The sequence below is a fragment of the Euleptes europaea genome, chromosome 16, assembly GCF_029931775.1.
Source record: "Euleptes europaea isolate rEulEur1 chromosome 16, rEulEur1.hap1, whole genome shotgun sequence".
Taxonomy (NCBI): Eukaryota; Metazoa; Chordata; class Lepidosauria; order Squamata; family Sphaerodactylidae; genus Euleptes; species Euleptes europaea.
The window spans coordinates 37,552,420-37,574,109 of NC_079327.1; the positions used below are offsets into that span (position 1 = coordinate 37,552,420).

General features: G+C 44.3%; 1 protein-coding gene across 2 annotated transcripts in view; it reads right to left on the reverse strand.

Annotated features, from left to right (window-relative positions):
* LOC130488297 (E3 SUMO-protein ligase ZBED1-like) overlaps positions 1 to 21,690 on the reverse strand; it is a 134,564-nt gene that overhangs the window by 54,678 nt on the left and 58,196 nt on the right. For both annotated transcript variants that reach the window (XM_056861947.1, XM_056861948.1), the window contains 2 exons: positions 5,731 to 5,832; positions 570 to 777 (listed from right to left, as the gene is read on the reverse strand). In XM_056861947.1, coding sequence (XP_056717925.1) covers positions 570 to 777; positions 5,731 to 5,832 — 310 coding nt within the window. The remainder of the gene's footprint in view (positions 1 to 569; positions 778 to 5,730; positions 5,833 to 21,690) is intronic.

Sequence of the window (21,690 nt, forward strand, 5' to 3'; positions counted from 1 at the left end):
GCCATGTCATCCAACCCACACTGCAGTAACTGCTAGTTGGCAGGGGTATGATGCCAGCTGAACACAGATAATGAGAAAGCCGGTGGAGAATTGTGGGACTGTGGAAACACCTAAAGCCCCTGTTTTAGTAGAATGCAAGGAGTGGAGTCCTACCAGCTTTTCCAATACAAAAGAAGGAAGAGGAGCCTCTTCCAATTAAAAAGCTATCATGGGGTAAAGTCCAGCTGAGATGGGAGTTTCAGGAAAGACGAGAACTGGGCAAGATTGTGTGGAAAAGCTGGTAGGATCCAATCCGAGTCCTCTTTTTATGCTTTAACCTAAAAACAGTTCCAAAAGCAATTCCAGGGGCTGAAAGTTGCACCCAGCAAAATCCCTTCATTACTGTGAACCACGAAGTCATTAACTTTTGTCAAGTCATTTTGCAAAAAAGAGGAAAGTCAAACAGAAAGAACGATACATACACACTAATCATAACATTTCTTTGTTATGCAAAGTAAGTTTTAGGATGCTGATTTCTATTTTTGCAGACATCCAGCAACCCAGTTAAAACGGTAAAATGTTTTTCATACCTGCTTTGTAGGTCGTTAAGATGCAATTCACCTACATAATGAGTGGCTGATGAGAGGGTGACGATTCTAGCGTTGTGGCTGTGGGTTCCTGATTGCTTCAGAGTTTCCAAGAGAAGATTAGTCAACAAGAAGTGTCCCAAGTAGTTGATGCCAATGTGCTCTTCAAACCCATCCTCCGTTTTCCTTTCAGGCACCAGCATCACTGCAGCTGAGGAATTCAAACAGAAAGTTATGGTGAACAGGTGAATGATTGTGGTGCAGGGACAGAGTTGCCAGGTCTCTCTTTGGGGCGGAGCCTGAGGAGGGCGGGGTTTGGGGAGGGGAAGGACTTCAATGCCATAGAGTCCAATTGCCAAAGTGGCCATTTTCATCAGGGGAACTGATCTCTGTTGCCTGGAGATCAGTTATAAAAGCAGGAGATCTCCAGCTAGTACCTGGAAGTTGGCAACCCTATGCAGGGGTCACTTTTTGACTTGTCCATTGGCAGCAGTAGGTGACACTTTGTACGCTACCACCTTAATCTGGGTTGAACAGTGGAATGTAAAAGTTCAGCTTTTATGTATTCATCATAATTCAGATGACTTGGACCCAGGCTGAACATGGAGATAAAGAAACAACAACCCCTCCTTGCTAAATGCAATGCCGCTCAGAGCCGCCACGGGAACCACAGACAAAATTTTTACCTGAGCACCCAGGTCCAACGCAAACACTATGCACCCCCTTGGTGACCAGGGCTCCCAGAATTTTGTTTCCCTACTCCCTCGCTCTCGGCAACCCTGCTTAAAAGAGAACACTTTGGGAACTGAGAAGAAAGGCTTCTCCTTCAATTATGGGTGTCTTAACTGGGTTCTTTCCCACAAGCATATTGTGCCTGTGATCTTAAACATACTTTGCAAGAAGCAAGTTGGGAGACAAGTAAGTGCCTTATAATTGGAAGTTTAAATTCCTTTTAAAATAAAATGACCTGGTTTTCAGAGGTGGCAAAGTACATCAAAAGCTAGGTTGTTCTGTACCTAGAAAAACTAGGCCACTTCTTCTTTAATTCCCAAGTATGGGCTAGGGTTTACAACTGTTGCAGAAATATACTGTGTTGCTGTTCATTTCTACACTACAAATCCTGCTTTCAAAATACGGGATATTTTGAGAGACAAAGAAAACCAACAGCCCAATCCTGTAAACTACAGTGTTTGATCAGCATAGTGGCAGACGCAGGTGACATGGCTTCAGACAGCACACACTGGACCTGGGACTAGGCTGCAAATATGCAGGGGGTGGGGAGAGAGAGAAGACAAGTGGAGAATGATTCTGCTCTGGCTGCCAAGGTTTGGATACAATTTCTGCTAATTTTGTGGTAAAGCAGTTTTCTGTGGCTGTCTTGCCAGGGCTACTGGAAGAGTCTTGAGATCCATTAAATCAGATATTGAAAATCAGTGGCTGATGATAAAATATCACAAGAGTATCTCTCTGCTTTTTTAAAAAAAATGCTCTTCACTTTAGACATTTTGTAATTATTATGTTCTGTTTATACCAATGCAATATTTTTGTTCTATTAAAGAATTGGATACTCCAGTGAAAGCCTGTGTTTGTTGTAAAGGACAAATGCTTACTTTTCAGTTACAGTACAATATCATTGCAACAATCATTCTCGTTCCCTTGAGGCTAGGGTTGCTGACCTGTGACAAGCATTTTGACCACATGGTGATTGGCTCCCTGGTGCAAAGGTTGTGGCCATCACGTGCTGTCTAGATAGACTGACAGTGTAGGGGAAGAGTCAGCAGTCATGGAGCATGTTGGCACCAAGGACATTGGAAAATGTAGTCAACTGGTCTTATAGGAAAAATTAGGTTACTAGGCAGAAAGTTAAAGGCCAGGACCCCAAAGGACCTCAAAATGGCTACCTGTTCCAGCTAGTCTGGCACAGATTAGGGGGATCGGTGTGTGGATGACAAAGTGGTGCCAGGAGAAAAGGTTTAGATTTCTCAGGCACCGGAGAACTTTCTGGGACACGCTGAAGCTGTACAAAAGACACAGGCTTCCCTTCAGCCAAAAGGGAACCACACTGCTTTGACGTGATAACAAAAACATGGCAGAGCAACTTTTAAACTAATCCCAGAGGGAAAGCTGGCAGGAGCTGGGGAGCCTCCTACTGGGGACATTTCATTCCAAAGGGACAATAGTGTAAATACTCAAGTTGCCAGGTCCCTCTTTGCCACTGGTGGGAGATTTTTGGGGAGGGCGGGGTTTGAGGGGGGACTTCAATGCCATAGAGTCCAATGGCCAAAGCGGCCATTTTCTCCAGGTGATCTGATCTCTATCGGCTGGAGATCAGTTGTGATAGCAGGAGATAGCAGACGTCTTACTTTTGCCGTCCCAAGATATAGGAAAGGTACATTCCTTTAAATTTTGAATGAATTTTGCACGGAAAGATTGAAGGCTTGAGAAAGTCTACACGAAATGGAAGCTTACCGGATCTCCATTGCTCTATGTCTGGTTTCCGTTGCTATGTGATATATTTATGAACATTATAGACAACGAACTGATATGAACTGAGCGTTTACGCCGGCATATTTTCACTACTGTGTTTGTCTTGGGACTTTACCCATTGTTGTATATTTGTTGCTTTAGAAGTGTACCTGTTTTCAATATTCTCATTATATTCTTCTGATTGCAAGTATTGCTTTGTCTCTTTCCTATATTGGAAACATTTATTTGGTGCCATATTTTGAATTCCATGCTCCTGTAAGCACTTGTAAGCCGTTTGTTTGATTAGTACCTGGAGGTTGGCAACCCTAACTCAAGGTAATACTGGAAGGAGCACAATAGAACTTGGAAGAGGAGGATGTCAAAGGAGGGCCATGTGCCGACACAAAGGGGCTGAGGAACACAAGGGTTGTTGGAGAGGGAAATGTATCATAGGCTTCGAAGCCTCCCCCAACTTATGGTGATCCCCTCATGCGTTTTCAAGGCAAGAGATGAGGCTGAGGGGGTTTAAAATTGCCTTCCTCTGCATAGCAACCCTGGTCTTCCTTGGTGAAAAGTTTCTTCATAGCATCCTGTCAATTTCCTCAGGCACTGACAGGAAAGCAAAAGCAAATATACCAGCACAAAAAGTCTTTTTTTGCTGGTACAACACAAAGTCTTCTTTTTAAATTATGGAGTACACAGCATTCAACAGCCACTAAAAAGCTGTACACTATTGATTTTTTTTTTTACCATCCAGACATGTCATCAGCTGTACTCACTGGCCCTAAAGGGGTAAGCTGCAACAACAGAGCAATTCTGTTTCCTGATACAATAACAAGGGAACCTATTGCAGGCTGAATTTCCATCACCACCACCCCTCTAAAAATCATTTGGATGATATTTTGATAGGAAATCTATATGAGAAAAATACTTTGTAAAGTAGATTTCATTATGAATTGCTTTGGGATTCCTAATTTCCCCAAGTCTTTATGAACACACATGACAATGGGTATTGAAAATGAATTAGCAGAATAGAGAATGTTACTATCGCTAAAAACAACAACAAAAAACCTTCTCTGTTTTGACAGGACTGTCATTTATATGCAATTTACTAATTTAGCTTAGCGAGCTTGATTTCAAAAGCCTCTGATTAAACAGACATCAACAGAAAGAGTAAGGCAGCGGCAAGATAATTTATGAATAATCTGTACAGCAAGTGTCAATGCGGATTTTACTTAGCAATTCTGTCTGCTAGTAGCGTACATGGAAGCAGATCTGCCGGATATCAGGACACTTAGGTAATTCATATAATTACATATTAATTCTGACACTCTGTAAGACACTGTCTGAATTAAGTACTTGAAATGGTTCAGTATCAAAATATCTTTTTCGGGAGACAGCACACAGGGCAAGAGAGGGGAGCCATGCTAAACAATTATCTTCAACTATGACTTCACTGAGACAGTCATTAGACTCACACTCAAATCGCACTGTGGCCTAGTTCCTGTAGAACAAATGTTATACATATTTTCTCACAAAGAAAAACCAGAGAGCTGTGGCAAGATTAATTAGAGCACTGGAGAGGAGAAAAGAATATTTCTCAGGAAAAATATTGAGGAAATCATATTTCTCAATAGTCAATGGGAAAAGATGGAAAAGTGGCTCAATGAACATTGTTCAAGCAATTAAAAAAACACATTTCTGAAAGAATATGAATTGCATAAACTACTTAAAAGATAGGTTTGTTCTAATCCTTAAACTGTCTCTTAGAATAACTGTTTCCCATTTACAGTGCATGCATCTTCTTCATATTTCCAAAACAGCATCAGCATTCAGTGATTCCGGTCATAAAACCAGCGGCCCCACAGCCTGGTGCGACTGGGGCAAAACCTCCCTCTCCATCCCCGGCTGCGCCAGTGGCCCCGCGTGCTGGCGGCAAAGCCTCCCCCCACCCCTGGTCGCGCCAGCAGCCCCATGGCTTAGCATGCCAGTGGCAAAGCCTGCCCCCGACCCCTGGCCACACACAGGCCCCGGGAAGCCCAGAAAAGGCCGGGGAAGAGGGGAAAGGGGGACTAAGTGCCTTGGCTTCGCAGGCCGGATAAAAGCCCTCCAGGGGCCGGATCCGGCCCGCGGCCCGCATGTTTGACACCCCTGCACCTTCTGCTGATTATTACCATACCAGGTGACTCAAAGTTCTAGTATTTTAAGGAAAACTCTCTCCAGATATTCCAGAATTTTATAAAATTCTATGTGTCCCTCCTTTAATCATCTTTCCCCCCTAAATTAAAAAAAAACTGCTAAAAAAGGTCCTCCGAATGCTTGATGATTGAGTGTTCTTTTCTGATCCCTATGCAAAACAGGGGGCAAATCCTTTTGTGATGGAGGAGCTGGTTCTGTACACAGTATTCAAAATGCCACATCATATATGTTAATGCCTAATTCACAAAACTGACTTTCATATTTACATAGCTGTTATACCCTGAGATGGCACACAAATGATTCATTTAGCATAAGTTGTTAGTGAACAAGTTTTAAGATTCAGTAATATTATACCTGCTGGCATAATTCTGCCACAAAGCAGGCATGTACTCTGTAAGAAAAACAGATTATTCAAAGAACAGGGAAAAAAAACATGAAACAAGAGTACAAACTCAGTACCTGGAAGTTCATATAATAAGCACCTTTCAAGAAAACTCACCATTATTAATCAGGACATGGAGAGGGCAATTCTTTGCTTTAAATGTGTGAACAAACTGATGTATGGACTTCATGGAAGCCAAATCACAGTATAAAAACTCCACTGAAAGAGAGAAAAAAACTAATGTCAAATTAACTGAAAAAAATACAAAATGATTCATGATTATGGAACCCACAGCCTGTAACCTTACACTGGATGTGCATGTAGATCAACAGTGTTCCATACCTTCAGTTAAGAATAGTTTATAAGAAACAGGCACAGTTCATGGTACACATGCATAATCTGATAGTGTTTGCTCTGTTTTAAGGGTCTACATGATCATATTTTGTGACAACTGTCCTACATATGCTGTATTTTGTTGTTGCTGTGTTGTTGTTTTTTTATTAACGGTAAATTTGGGCCTCTTGAATCTACTCTTTGCCAAATTCTTTTAAAATGTATGAACTTTCATGAAACTTTGATTCATAAAACCACATTTAGCAAATGCGTATAATGAGCATATAAATAAATCCAGCATTTATTTGAACAAAGAGCGAGTGAGAGAGAGAGAGAGAGCTATTGCAGTAGGAAGAACATGAAAAATATCCAAAGTTAAATTCCAGGACAGCAAGGGACAGAAATGAAACGAAACAAGAGTTCAGTGTATTTTTAAAAGTGGGGCTGCAAAGACTAGAACTCAAAATAGAGGGAGAGGGGATGGGATAGGCTGGTTTAGAAATGTTTCCTGACGGACTCACCAGCATAAAAATTAGCAGAGGAACTCCCTTCACCATATGAATGGACAATGTTTGTGAGTAAACACATTTATAAACTTTGCATGCCTATACATTATTTTGGAAAGACTAAACGAGGTACTTGTTCAATTGCAGATCAACAGCACTGTGGCTTAGTAGATCAAGAAATATTCAGACCAGAAATACTTGCTTTGGGTAAGCATTTTTAGTATCTGGCACATAATATTCTTTCGGAAAATCTTAATTGCCCATCTACCTCACAGAGTCATTGGGAGGATAAAATGGAAGTGAACAGTGTATGTTGTTTTGGGTCCCCACTCGAGAGAAAGGTGGGGTATAAATGAATAAAATAAATAATCTCTTATTTTGTGCCACAGTGGACAAGGGATATTTCATTCAAATTCTATTTAGCCTTAATGTTTGCTGGCATGGGTTCGGACCAATCAATATCTTACAGACTATTTTACCCTTGTGGTTGTTGTATTTCACAGTAGTTGTTGTAAGGATAAAAATACGGTATGTGAAAACTCCACACTCATTCCATCCTGAGCTTCTTTGAAGTAGTACAGAACACAGATGTAATAAATTAAGACTAGAACTTACTTTATATTAGCTTTGTAATTGGAGGGGATTAAGAGTCCCATGGCGCAGAGTGGTAAACTGCAGTACTGCAGTCCAAGCTCTGCCCACAACCTGAGTTCGATCCCAACGGAAGTTGGTTTCAGGTAGCAGTCTCAAGGTTGACTCAGCCTTCTATCCTTCTGAGGTCAGTAAAATGAGGACCAGCTTGCTGGGGGTAAAGGGAAGATGACTGGGGAAGGTACTGGCAAACCACCCCGTAAACAAAGTCTGCCTAGAAAACGCCAGGATGTGACGTCACCCCATGGGTCAGGAATTACCCGGTGCTTGCACTTTTTTAATTGGAGGGGGGAGCAAAATTGAAATAAATAAACTAATGAAATGGCTCAATCACAGCAGAGACTTCAGTGGAAGCTGCTTCTGAGCATATATATACGCATAAGAGCTGTGATCAAGACTAATGGCTATTGCAGATATAATGAAATAGGCAGAATGGCTTATGCTTATTATCAACATGAGAAAAGACTTTTTGAATGCATAAATTGTTCTGCACAAAGAACGCAAATGGAAGAAAAAGAATACAAACAAATGCAATATTTCTCCAATTTAGACATAATTACAATATAAGCACTTAGTCAAACTTCATGCTTGACAATTTCAACGTACCCACCTATTAGTCTTCAAATCATTCATGTCCTCATTGTTACCAATAATGGCAATTGCTTATGCTCCAACTTGGTTAGCATAATGGATTTTTAAATCAAATTTGTCTTCTGCTTCGCTAAGTGGGCCTAAACTTTCCAAAGGGGGGGACGATGACTAACAAGAACAGAAAACGGTATCTAAAAATTGAAAGTTTAGTAGTACCTGTAGTAGTATGAAGGGAAAGAGATTGTAAACCTGTTTGATTCTCCTTAAAAGGTAGAGACAATCAGCATATAAAAACCAACTCTCCTTCTCTTCTAAATTATCCTCTGTTCTAAAATCAATTCCATTCAGAGTCAGGCTTTATACAGACATTAACACATGTAGCAACAAATGCAATGTATTTTTTTTCTCCCTGTTGATATGCTTTTTGTTATTCTTACTCAAGCAACATGCTCCATAAGAGCAATGCAATTAACATTGACAGCCACTGTGGGTAGGAAGGCACACATGACGTAGACTCTCACAGATATTTTCATCCCACCATGTTATGATTTTTGCAGTCAGTAGCAGTTCGGTATTGAGAAAGTGTAGGATTCTGAGCAGAGCTGCCAAATCCTCATCCAAAGACAATGGTTTGCATTTTACCATCTGTTCCTAGTGACGAATGGGGATTCTTTCCAAGTTCAGCACAAGAGGCTAATTGTGACCTTTAAAGCCCTTTATGGCCTTGGACCCAGGAACAAAGTTGGAAGGGTTAGGAGGAGGAGCAGGCAGAAAAAGTCTTGCTCCATGGGCAGCACTCTGTTCACAGATCCCATAGGGTACATAAGTGCAACAGAGAATTTTTCCTGGGAAGAAACCTGACGCTGCCAATATTTTTGTTAACCTCATCTTTACAGGGTAGCTCAAAAAGGGGATCTGCAAGGTCTTCCCCTATACCTCAAAGCACTATTTCAGAACTGAGACTGACACATCTGGAGGCTCAGATAATGAAATATAGAACTGGGGGTCATCTACATATTGATGATACTCAACCTCAAGGCTCCAGACAATCTCATTTAGCAGCTTCATATCTACCTATCTATTGAGAGAGAATGAATGGGGTGAAAGAGTAGAACCATCTGGCATTCTGCAGGACAAATTCCACCCAGTCGATGATGCTTCAACAGTGGAACCTTTTTGTCTGATCAGACTAAAAGACGAACAATCACTCCTCTAACACAACTCCATATTCCTACCAATGGATAAGAATGGAGTGGCCAACCATGCCAAAAGCTGCAGAAATGTCCATCAGTATGTCCACCATCCCCATCAAACAGGGATGATGGGTCCTCTGTTCAAATTCAAATGAAGATCACCACTGCAACTCAGTTCCAGCTCAGTTCCAAACCCAGCCCTATAACTAAGTTGAAATGGGTCAAGGGCAGACGTGTCATCCAGGAACCTCTGGAGCTGTTCCACCTCCACACATTCTATTTTGTGTGTAAAGTGCCATCAAGTCGCAGGCGACTTATGGTGACCCCTTTTTTGGGGGGGTTTCATGACAAGAGACTAACAGAGATGGTTTGCCAGTGCCTTCCTCTGCACAGCAACCCTGGTATTCCTTGGTGGTCTCCCATCCAAATACTAACCAGGGCTGACCCTGCTTAGCTTCTGAGATCTGACGAGATCAGGCTAGCCTGGGCCATCCAGGTCAGGATGCCCACACATTCTATTACCTTCCCCAAAAAAGGTAACTTGAAGAGTGGCCTATAGTTGGCCACTTCATTCCTACCTTTTAAACAAATGTTTAATAACTGCCTAGGGAGACTTGCCTTAGTCAACCAGGCATTAATGATTTTCACCAATAGATCCAATACCTTTTCCCAGCATGATTTTAAAAGCCAGGATAGGCACAGATCCGGGGCACAAGCTGTAACTCCCATACACCCTTGTCAATGTTCACAGGCAAGATCAATCTGAATCTACTCATAACAACCGGACAAGGAGGTGCTTCTGATTCCTGAGGTACAGGATCTACTCTCAGCTCTCGTATACCCTCGAACAAGAATAAGGCTGTGACTTCATTTAGATATTTCCCATGCATTGCACAGACATCTTAGTTATGGGAGCTGATTTGTGTTATGTATTTAGAATATTTCCATGCTGCCTCTTCAGAGTTCTGCTTGAGGTGGCTTACAGCTGAAAGCCAAAATATTAAAATGCAAGCCATTAAAACATAAGCAGCATGAATCCTAACCAAAAAAATGAAGCAGATAATTAAAAAGCTAATAAGATAAACCCCCTAAATCAGTGATGGCGAACCTTTTAGAGACCAAGTGCCCAAACTGCAACCCAAAACTTACTTATTTATCGCAAAGTGCCAACACAGCTAGAAGTCCACATGGGGCTAGGGGTTGCCAGGCCCCTCTTTGCCACCTGCGGGAGGTTTTTTGGGCGGAGCCTGAGGAGGGCGGGGTTTGGGGAGGGACTTCAATGCCATAGAGTCCAATTACCAAAGCGGCCATTTTCTCCAGGTGAACTGAAATAGCAGATCTCTTGCTACTACCTGGAGGTTGGCAACCCTGCATGGGCAGCCAAGCAGGGGAAGGAAAGCAGCTGGAGCATAGCCCCCACCCCTTCAGTTTTATTCTTTTTCCAACTGTTATCTTCATACGAATTTAAAAAGCTGTTATGTGGGGGGGGGGCTGATGGTGGGGACAGCCCTCTGCACGTGCTCAGAGGCACCTTCGGTTGCATGAACGAGCAGAGTGGAAACCCGAGCTAAGCGAAGGGCTTGGCTCCAGCTTAAATGCCAGGTGGCCTCCCATTCGGCCCTCACCGCCAATCCCCTGCGCTGCAGTCACCAACCAGCCCACCGCAGATGGCCGCCCAGGCATCCCACTCCCGGTCCAGTCCCATCCCAGTTCCGCCTCTTCCAGTCCTCGGCAGAAGGCTCGTCGTTGTCTTCACTTCGGGAGTGCGCAGCCGGCGACTGCGGAAAAGGTGCTGGGAAGGAGCCCGGCGCTTCCCGGAGGAGCCGGGAAGGCACCGCTGGTCCCCAGCCTCCTCAGCTGGGGGAACAAACTCAGGTGAACTGTGCTGGGGCGACGGCGCGTGTGCCCACAGAGAGGGCTCTGAGTGCCACCTCCAGCACGCGTGCCATAGGTTCGCCACCACTTACCTAAATAAAAGCATAAGTAAAAAGATGTGTTTTAGTCTGGTGCCAAAAAGAAAATGAAGCAGGCGCCAGGCAAGCTTCAAGAGGGAGGGTGTTTCAAAGGCAAGGTGCTACCACAGAAAATGTCCTGCCTCTAGTCACCACCTGCCTCACCTCTGAAAGCGGAGGCAACACAGAGCAGGGCTTGAGTGGCAAATCTTCACTGGTGGACTGGATCTTATGCATATTCTACACATATTTGAACAGTACACAGGGTAGGGCAACATACTGATATTGTATGTAGCAACCACCTGTGTTATTCACCTGCACCAGGCTTTTAGGCCTGCGGGGAGTACAGTAGAAAGAGACTTTGCACTCAGCACCTATCCGGAGATACTGAGGGAGGGGGGAAACACTGGCAGTGGCCCCCAATCTGCAGGGCACCCCTTGTTAGGGCTTCATAGTACAAACATAGCCTCTGGCACACTTGGCATTTTCCCTGACACAGGAAAACAATGCTTCTTGAAATAAGACAAAGCAAAGGCAGAAAAGACTTCAGAAAGCGCAAATGGCTCCACAGCCATAGAGCGGGGCGGGCGGGGGGGGAGAGAGAAAAAAATCTAACATGTAAGGAACTGTTATCCCACAAAAGATTAAGACACAACGGGAGCCAAGATGGACAGCTGTCTTATGCGTGTTTAGTGGCTCGCTCGTAAGAACCACTTGCTTTGCATGATGTTGTCCCACACCTTAAAATTCCTCTTTTAAACAGGAAACATTAATCAAGTTAATGTTCCTACAACTTGACAGCTGCACAGCTCTGATGTCAATGCAACCATCACAGCCTATTTGTGTCAGAGTGCCCCGACAATGTTAAATTTAAAGATACTACTTTATAAAAAAAGGCAATTTTTTTTTCAGAATGATTTGAAAAGTTCCAAAAGGAAAGGGAGAAACTGAGGTTGCGCCTATCTTAGAAAGAACACCTACACCTAATTGCAGATGCCAATCCAATCTCAACTGCACTTAAAAAATGTCAACACTGAATAAAATTGAAACAAGGCTTTTTCAAGGATGGTAGTAGGGCTGAAAAAAGGAGAAGGAAATAGGAGGGAAATCAGCTTTAAAGTATGAGAGAGAGAGACTATCTACTTCACATTCAGTTTAAATTATTGGGGGAAATGACAGTAAACGAACAGGCATTAACCTTCAGTCTCCCATTCAGCCTGCTCCACTGTACATCTTTGACCTTTTGTGTGCATGACTGGGAGAGAGTGTGTACTGCCCTTAATTACTAGCATCCTCACCTTACTACTAAAACACCACATTATTGTAGAAGGAGCCACATTTGGACCACTTTCCACACAAAGATTGCAACACAAGTCAGAGCAAAAAGCTCAATCCTTGATCTATTTTTACTACATTTCTACCAGAAGCATTGTAAGATGTTAGGTGAACTCCTAAACAGGAGCTCATGGATCAAAACATACTGACGGTGGAATCAACTTCAGTTTTTGCAGATTCAGGTAGCAGGAATTCGTGCATGAACAAGGCTCACACATGCAGCCATCTTCTAATCAAGGAAGCTTTGGGCTGAAACTAGGGATAAACAGCAAGAAGTTACCCCAAAGATGTCTATGAAAAGTCCTACACGAGGCCTTATTTTTATCCCACTTTTCCTACAGAGAGTGTGGGGTAGTAGCAAATATTGATTCTCTCCTCTCTTATTTTAGTCTGTAAGAAGTCTGTAAGAATAGGTTATGCTGAGACCTCATGGTGACCTCATCCACAGGGCATTCCAGGCAAGAGATGAGCAGAGGTGGTTTGCCATTGCCTACCCCAGCATAGCAACCCCAATTTTCCTTGTTGAAAAAAAGAGAATAATTCAGGAGCTTCATGAATGAGCAGGGATTTGATCTTAGGTCATCCTAGTTCACTGTTACAACTACAACACTATACTGAACCTGTAAATGAAGAGAACCATATTCTCTGTTATGTTTATATCTTGGTTATTTTCCATGATATTTACTTCCCTTTTCTTTACAAGCCACCCACCCACATATTCTACTTTTTCCATATACAGTACAAATCCCTAGTATAGAAACACACTCCTCCGTGACATTACTGAGGATAATGCAATGTTTTAATGGCTTTCTGCTGAGGGTGATTTTTCAGAGGATAAATATTTTCCTAGCAAGTTCATTTTCAATTATCCTCCAATTTCTCTGTGTTACATCATTTCTAACATGAAGTCAACAAAGTTGTCCTTCACAAGCACTGGGAATATGTGCTGGAGGCAATATGACATTTAGGGAAAGGATATCGGTTCTAGAAAGACACATTTTGACAAGATGGCAAATTTTGAGAAATATAGCTCAAATTTCTGATCAGTGCCCTTCCAGCAATTTTGGCATGGGGCATGTTGTCATTCCTGCCATCTGTTTTGGCATCCTATTCTGCTCGATGTTACTACATTGTAGATTTCTGTTTTATAGGCTATTTTGTTAGGAATGTTTCAATACCTTTGAGATTTAAAGGCTGACTTCAATCCAAGTGCAGTCTTGTTGGTGGGTAACATGAAATGCATCAGACAAAAAAGCAATACTATGTCCTTAATGAACTCCATCAATATTTACCACTTTTCCTGACAGCAGATTTGATGGCTAATAAAGAAGTAAAATGGAGCCACTTACAGTCAGTGGCTTGTATCCTACCACTCTACGCAGCCAAGTTTGAAGCCTTGCTCCAGCTTAAAAACAGAAGAAAGAAACTTGAGGAAAACATCACAGTTGGCTGAATTAATTGGTAGGGTTCAAGTCAGTGTGTGTGTGGGTGGGGGGGTTGCATACAGAAAGAAACAGTTCCTGTGACAAGTGTGGTAAAGGTTATATGGATGAGTGAGAAAAGTAAAATGTGAATTCACCTATCTTTGAAGGAAGTGGAAACACAGCAATAAATACTGGTGTCAAGAGTCATGCCAAGAGTCATGCTTATTCATGCTTATTTCTGTTGAAATCTATTGGTTTTACTGTTCAAGTGTATCGAGTGCTTTTGTTTCTCTGAGATGTTCGAGCTGTCAGGAGTCATGCTGTCCATGGCTCTTGACATGAGTTAGGCCCATGTCTGTTCAAGTGTTAACCTTTGGTTTCGTTTCTCTGAACCGTTCAAGCTGTCCCCGCTCCTCTCCTCCCCCCTGCTCTGCCCCCCCCCCTGCTCTGACCTTGAGTCTGTAGCAGGCAACTTCAGTATTATGGCTTGCTTACTCCCTACTTCCTACCAGGCACTGTTATCTCCTAATTCCCAGGCTGCTTGGCTTTGCACCTGGGATGACTCTGTGCTTAAAGTTATGCTTTGTAGTTTGGTTTGCCATTAGCAGCTTTGAACCTGTGGATTGCTTATCCTGTATCTGCGGCTCCTGAGTAAACGTTTACCTGCTTTAGACCTGCCTGTCTGAGCGAGTGACTTTTTGGGATTGCCAAGGTTGGCTAGAGAACCTCACAACTGGTACCTATTAATTAAAATGCTATATTAGACAAGAGTATGGGGGGGGGGGAATGAAAATCTACTTCACAGGTATTAGCATAACCTGAAGAAAATCCAGCATACTTGGATTAAAAATCAAAAGATAAAACAGAGTTGTTCATCAAGTGGTCTTCTGTGCAGGCACACATAGGAATTGTGCTTGCGCAGGCCTGCCGTGGAGAAAATTCTAGCAAGCTTCTAGTGAGGTCTGTCACTTTAAGAGTGCTTCCCCCCTCCCTTCCATTCCGTGCCAAAGCTTAATGGCTCTTCCCACCGAAATGGGCATGTGATGGAGGGGAGGGGGAGTGCTCTTCCCTCAGTTCTCCTCTCGCTGCCGTGGAGAAACCTGAAATAGGAGAATCCAAGCAGCCCACAGTGGGGAAGGAGGGAGGGATGTGTGCCTGCACAGAAGACCACTCGATGAACAACAGTTACAGGTAAGTGCAACTCTGTTTTCATCTTCGTGGTTTATGTGCAATCCCACATGAGAAGATAGCAAACTCACTTACGGTGGTGGTGGATGTGAGGCTGTTCACGGTAAGGCTAATTGCAACACTGCTCTTTCCACAGCAGACTCTGTTGCTGTGTCCACATCCATCAAATACTGTTTGATGAATGTTGATGGAGGCAACCAGGTTGCAGCTCTGCAGGTCTCCCAGATGTCCACACTGGCACAGAAAGCAGCAGCAGATGCCTGGGCTCCCATGGAATGCACCTTCACAGGAAATGGGCTGTCCAAGCCTGTTGACATGTAAGCCATCCTTATGGCATTCACCACACATCTAGCTAGGGATTGCGCAGATACTGCCCTTCTCTTATTCGTTCCCCCAGAACAAATAAACAGATTATGGTCTTTTATAAATGCCTGTGTTCTAGTTAAATAAAAAAGAAGGGCCCTTTTTACATCTAGAGTATGCCACACCCACTCCTCATCTGATTGCAGGTGGGAGAACACTGGCAGGACCAAGTCCTGATACATGTGAAAAGCGGAAACCACCTTCGGAAGGAATACACGAAGCTGCCTTATACTGAATCAGACCTTTGGTCCATCAAAGTCAGTACTGTCTACTCAGACCAGCAGCGGCTCGCCAGGGTCTCAGGCAGAGGTCTTGCACATCACCTACCTGCCTAGTCCCTTTAACTGGAGATGCTGGGGATTGAACCTGGGACCTTCTGCATGCCAAGCGGATGCTCTACCACTGAGAAACAGCCCCTCCCCAAGTCTAGGCTTGGTCTCAACACTACTCTATATTCATGGAACCTAATGAATGAGGAATTGTGTCTTAGAGCCCTGAGCTCACTAACCCTAAGGGCTGATGTAATTGCCACCAAAAAGGCGGTTTTGGCCAATAACAGGGCCAGGCTGCAAGTTGCCATGAGTTCGAAAGGCTTTCGCGTTAATCTTTTCAAAACTAGGTTCCAGCTCCATTCAGTTCAAAACTAGGTTCAAGCTCCACTAGTTCCGCTGAACAGCATTCCCAGCAAGTTTTTGTCCCTCCCTTCCCTGGAGCAAAATTCCCAACATTTGGTGTTTTCTGAGGAGGCAAGATCTATCTCAAGCCACCCTCAAGCTAGAAACACCGACAGTGCATTCCTAAGGAGAGTTACTCCAGCCTAAGCCCATTCATTTCAATGGGCTTAGACTGGAGCAGTGATGGCGAACCTTTTAGAGACCGAGTGCCCAAACTGCAACCAAAAACCCACTTATTTATCGCCGAGTGCCAATGCGGCAATTTAACCTGAATACCACCCCCAGAGGGGGCCCAGAGGGAGAGGCTAGGGTTGCCAAGTTCCTCTTTGCCATGAGTGGGAGGTTTTTGCGCCTGAGGAGGGCGGGGTTTGGGGAAGGACTTCAGTGCCATAGAGTCCAATTGCCAAAGTGGCAATTTTTTCCAGGGGAACTGATCTCTATTGGTTGGAGATCGCTTGTAATAGGAGGAGATCTCCAGCTAGTACCTGGAGATTGGCAACTAGTTCCTTAGTGTTTTCTCTCTACATATCAAGACAAATGGAAAGGTGTTTGGAGGATGGCTTGTGGACACTTCAAAGGTGGAATAGGACTGCACGCCCCTCCGCCCGCACAGACCCAGAGGGCACCGGAGAAGCCGCTGGAGGGAAAGAAGGAAGGAAGGAAAGAAGGGAAGGGAGAAGGAAAGGGAAGGGAGGGAGGGAGAGAAAGAAAGAAAAAGAGAGAGAAAGGGAGAAGGAAATGGAGCAAGGGAGAGAAAGAAAAGTAGGGAAAGAAAAGGACAGAGGGAGACAGAAAAAGAAAGAGGCCATTTATGCATGGGAGGTTTTGCCTTGGATTTGCCACTCGGTGGGGCGTGGCGGCGGCGGCAGGCTAGTGAGAGGCGAGCAGGGTAGGGCAGAGGACGCCTCCTTCGCACCCACCGGCCAGCCACGCCCCTCCACCCGCACAGGCCCAGAGGGCGCCGGAGAAGCCGCCGGCCATGCCGAGTGCGGGCGCTCGGCTTCTGTTCCCTGCTCTCCCACCCCCCTGGCCTGCCGCACACGCTCCAGCAGTGGCAATGGCGGCGGCTTCTCTGGGAGAGTCTGGGGGCCACCGCCAATGATGTCGGAGGTTCCCCACCCCTGGGCTACAGCCTCCCCCATCCGGGGCAGGGCAGAGCCGGAAAGGCCAGCGGCTTGGAGGAACCGCGCGTGCCGGCAGAGAGGGCTACGAGTGCCGGAAGTGGCACCCGTGCCATAGGTTCGCCAACACGGGACTGGAGTAACTCTCCTTAGGAATGCACTGTGAGTGGATGTGCTCCTCTTTTAGAGACCACTCATGTTGGAGGGAATGTTCCCTGCTTATCATATCCACTTTGGTGTTTTTGCACCCTTAGATGGCCGTAAGGGAAACACGATGGTTGATTGCCCATTCCCATATAGCCGCCACCTCCTGACATAGGGATCTGGAGCCCATGCCACCCTGTTTGGTTAGGTAGTACTTTGCAGGCGAGTTGTCAGTGGCCACCAGGATTCTCCTTCCTTCTTTTGCAGGGCATATTTGATGGCACGCAGTTCTAACAAGTTAATATGCAATGTAGACTCTTGAGGGGAACAAAAGTCATTGTTCTCGATGGGGCACAACTCCTGCGTGGGGATGTTTTGTTCTTAGCGCCTCTCGATCTGTCAGAGTCAATGGCCCTCGGTGCCGGCTTGCCATTTTTAGGCTGCATTGGTGGCGATCTCTTTTTGATGGCAACCCCAGCGTCGAAATGTGTTTAGTTTTCTTTTTGGCCTTCTTCGCCAGGGGCTTAGAGGCTGCTCTCTTATCTGTTACCTTCAGTTTGGACAGACAGTTTGTACAAGGATGTCATGGATTGAGGAGGAGAACGATCTTTGAACAAAATTATGTCTGTCAGAAATGGATGGCACATAAAGGCTTGCTGAGGTAAAAGTTCAAAACGAGGATTTAAACTGGCAAACGTGGTTTCAGAACGGTAATAGGTTGGTCATAAACCAATAAAGAGTAGGCACCTCACACTTAAATATATGTATAAGACAGGATTGGTTGTTTTCAGTTGCTAAGTTCACTACAAAATGCTGGATACTTCTTTCCCGGAGAGGCTTGCTTTAGTTTATCAGTTACTTGTTCAGATTTCACTCAAAGCTAAGCAGGGTCGGTCCTGGTTAGTATTTGGATGGGAGGCCACCAAGGAATACCAGGGTTGCTGTGCAGAGGAAGGCACCGGCAAACCACTTCTGTTAGTCTCTTGCCATGAAAACCCCAAAAAGGGGTTGCCATAAGTCGGCTGCGACTTGATGGCATTTTACACACACACACACACACACAGGCAGCAGAGGATATTGCTCCCTCTCAAATAGACACCCAGCTGCAAACCCAAACGTTTACTCCCACTAAATGTGTACCTTGACCTGACCTGGATAGCCCCAGGCTAGCCTGATTTCATCAGATCTCAGCTGCTAAGCAGGGTTGGCCCTGGTTAGAATGTGGATGGGAGGCCACCAATGAAAATCACGGTCATGGTACAGAGGCAGGCAATGGCAAACCACCTTCGAATGTCTCTTGCCTTGAAAACCCCAGGGTCTCACAGTAAGTCAGCTGTGACTTAACAGCAGACACACACGCACGCACAAATGCGTATCTTATTGCTGCTCATGAAAACAAATGCTTAGTATATTGCTCAGTTTCAAAAGCCAAATTTATAGTGACTATAATTCAAATACTCTTACATGTCACATGAATGGATTTTTTAAAGATAAGTATTTTATATTGTAGTGCTGCTTGTGAAACATCCTTAGTTACTGGCTTGGGAAAATGTGCCATCTCAAAGTCTGATGATATGTGCCTCAGTGAGCTGGTTCCCTCATGCATAGCTTCAGAGGACAGCTGTGTTGGGCTGCAGAACAGCTAGATTTAAGACCAGTAGCACCTCAGAGACCAACAAGATGGGGGGGGAGGGATGAGCCAAAGCTCCCTTCGTCAGATATATCCTGCATGCATGACAGACCTACTTAGCTCTCCATGGGGAAAGATGCAGCACCCTGCTAGATATTCTCTCTGCAGGTGAATCTCTGACTAATCTTATTTGTACTGGTTAAGTAGAACGGTGGTCTACATCTTCATTATTATTACTTTGTTAACTTGATCAGTGAAATACCTAGGGTTGCCAGGTGCCAGGTGGTGGCGGGCAAACCTCCGACCATTTGCCCCTCTGCCCGCCGACCACCTGAGGGTCGGAGGGCAAGGGTGCACGCGCGTGCACCGATGCTCGTGCGCGTCACTTCCGGTTTGCAGCCGGAAGTGCCGCCTCGCAAGTGGCCTTTTCCTCTTAGTTTGAGTGGTAAAGAGCCGGTTTACCACTCAAACTAAGAGAAAAAGGGCCCTTGTGCTCTTTTACAACCAGAAGTGACGTGCACATGTGTCGGCGCGCACCCGCAATCCCGGCCACAGCCCCATAGCCTCCCGCCGGAGGAGAGAGGGGACCTGGCAGCCCTAGAAATACCCTAAACTCACACTCTCTCATTCACACCCAAAGAGAATAGCAATAAAGCCTTATTGAATAAGAAACACCAACAACAACATTTTAACAGATCTATGAATACAATTTTACCCTGCTGAAGGTTTTGGTGCTGCTTTTATACCACTAGCTTATCTTTATGGCTTGATTCATTATTCCTGATTCCTTATGTTATTGTTTTTATGGTTTTATTGTATTGTTTTTAGTTGAAAGCTGCCTCAAGCAGGTCTCTGACAGAGCCGAATATACACTTTTTCTCAGTGCAATGCATTAGCGTCAATTAAGCATGTGGACAGGAATGAGCCTGTGGATATTGTGTATTTGGATTTCCAAAAAGCTTTTGACAAAGTCCCCCACCAAAGACTGCTAAGCAAACTTCATAGTCACGGGATAAGAGGACAAGTCCTCTTTTGGATTGAGAGCTGGCTGAAAAATAGGAAGCAGAGAGTAGGAATCAATGGTCAGTTCTCCCAACGCCGGGATGTGAGCAGTGGGGTGCCTCAGGGATCTGTGTTGGGACCGGTGCTTTTCAACCTGTTCATCAATGGCGAGGAATAGAGAATAAAACTGACAAGGAATAGACGAGGAATAGAGAATAAAACTGCTGATATCATACTGCCCTTGTACAAATCTGTGGTGAGACCACACTTGGAATACTGTGTACAATTCTGGTCACCACACCTAAAAAAGGATATTACAGAGCTTGAGAAGGTGCAGAAAAGAGCAACCAAAATGATTAAGGGACTAGAGCAACTGTCCTATGGGGAGCGGTTAGGACGCTTAGGGCTGTTTAGCTTGGAAAGAAGGCGGCTAAGGGGAGACATGATAGAGGTCTATAAAATTATGCATGGTTTGGAGAGAGTGGACAGGGAGAAGTTTTTCTCCCTCTCCCATAATACTAGAACATGGGGTCATCTGCTAAAACTGGAGAGAGAGAGATTCAAAACAGATAAAAGGAAATATTTTTTCACACAAGGCATAGTTAAATTGTGGAACTCCCTGCTCCAGGATGTGGTGATGGCTGCCAGCTTGGAGGGCTTTAAGAGGGGAGTGGACATATTCATGGAGGAGAGGGGTATTCATGGCTATTAGTTAGAATGGATACTAGTCATGCTGCATACCTATTCTCCTAGTATCAGAGGAGCATGCCTATTATTTTAGGTGCGGTGGAACACAGGCAGGATGGTGCTGCTGCAGTCGTCTTGTTTGTGGCTTCCTAAAGGCACCTGGTTGACCACTGTGTGAACAGACTGCTGGACTTGATGGGCCTTGGTCTGATCCAGCAGGGCCTTTCTTATGTTCTTATTATAAAAAATGGTAAGCAGAAGATCAAAAACTATCCAACCAAATCAGACTTAGAACCCATGCAATGTATTTTAATCCTGGAAGAGTTATGAACAGCACAACATACTTGCTTTATCTTTAAGATGAAATTAGCAGTATTCTTGCTAGGCCTGTTATTACTTCTTGTAGTGTTGATTTTGTACCCTCGATAAGCACAAAATGTTCAGGGAAGGTAAGTGGTAGGTTATGCATAAGGAAATAAATGGAACCTTACATTTATCTCTGTTGAAACGCATTTTATTAGTTTTAGCCCAATTCTCCAGCCTGTCAAGATCATCCTGTATCCTGGCTCTGTATTCTACCATAATTGCTACCCCTCCCAATTTAGTATCATCTGCAAATTTAATAAGCATCCCCTCTATTCCTTCATCCAAATCATTTATAAAGATGCTAAGCAACAGAGGTCCCAGGACAGATCCCTGAGGCACGCCACTTGTCACTCTTTTCCAAGAGAATGAGGAACCATTAACAAGCACTCTTTGGGTGTGATCTGTCAAACTGTTACAGATCCACCTAACAGTAATAGGAACTAAACCACATTTTACCACCTTGTCGACAAGAACATGATGTGGAACCTTATCAAAAGCCTTACTGAAATCAAGATAAACTATGTCCACAGCATTCTCCTCATCCAGCAAGGTAGTAGCTTTCGCAAAAAAAGATGACATGACTTGTTCTTGAGAATCCCATGCTGGCTCTTAGTAATCACAGCCACCCTTTCTAAATGCTCCATGACTGATTGTTTGATGACCTAAATTTTTTCCAGGTATAGGCGTCAAGCTGACAGGTCGGTAGTTACCTGGATCCTCCTTTCCCTCCTTCTTGAAGATGGAGACAACATTTGCCTGCCTCCAATCTTCTGGCACCTCATCTGTTATCCAAGAATTCTCAAAAATAATGGATAGAGGCTCAAAAATTACACCCGCAAGTTCTTTCAGTACCCTTGGATGCAATTCATCTGGCCCTGAGGACTTAGTTTCATTTAAAGAAACTAGGTGTTTATGTA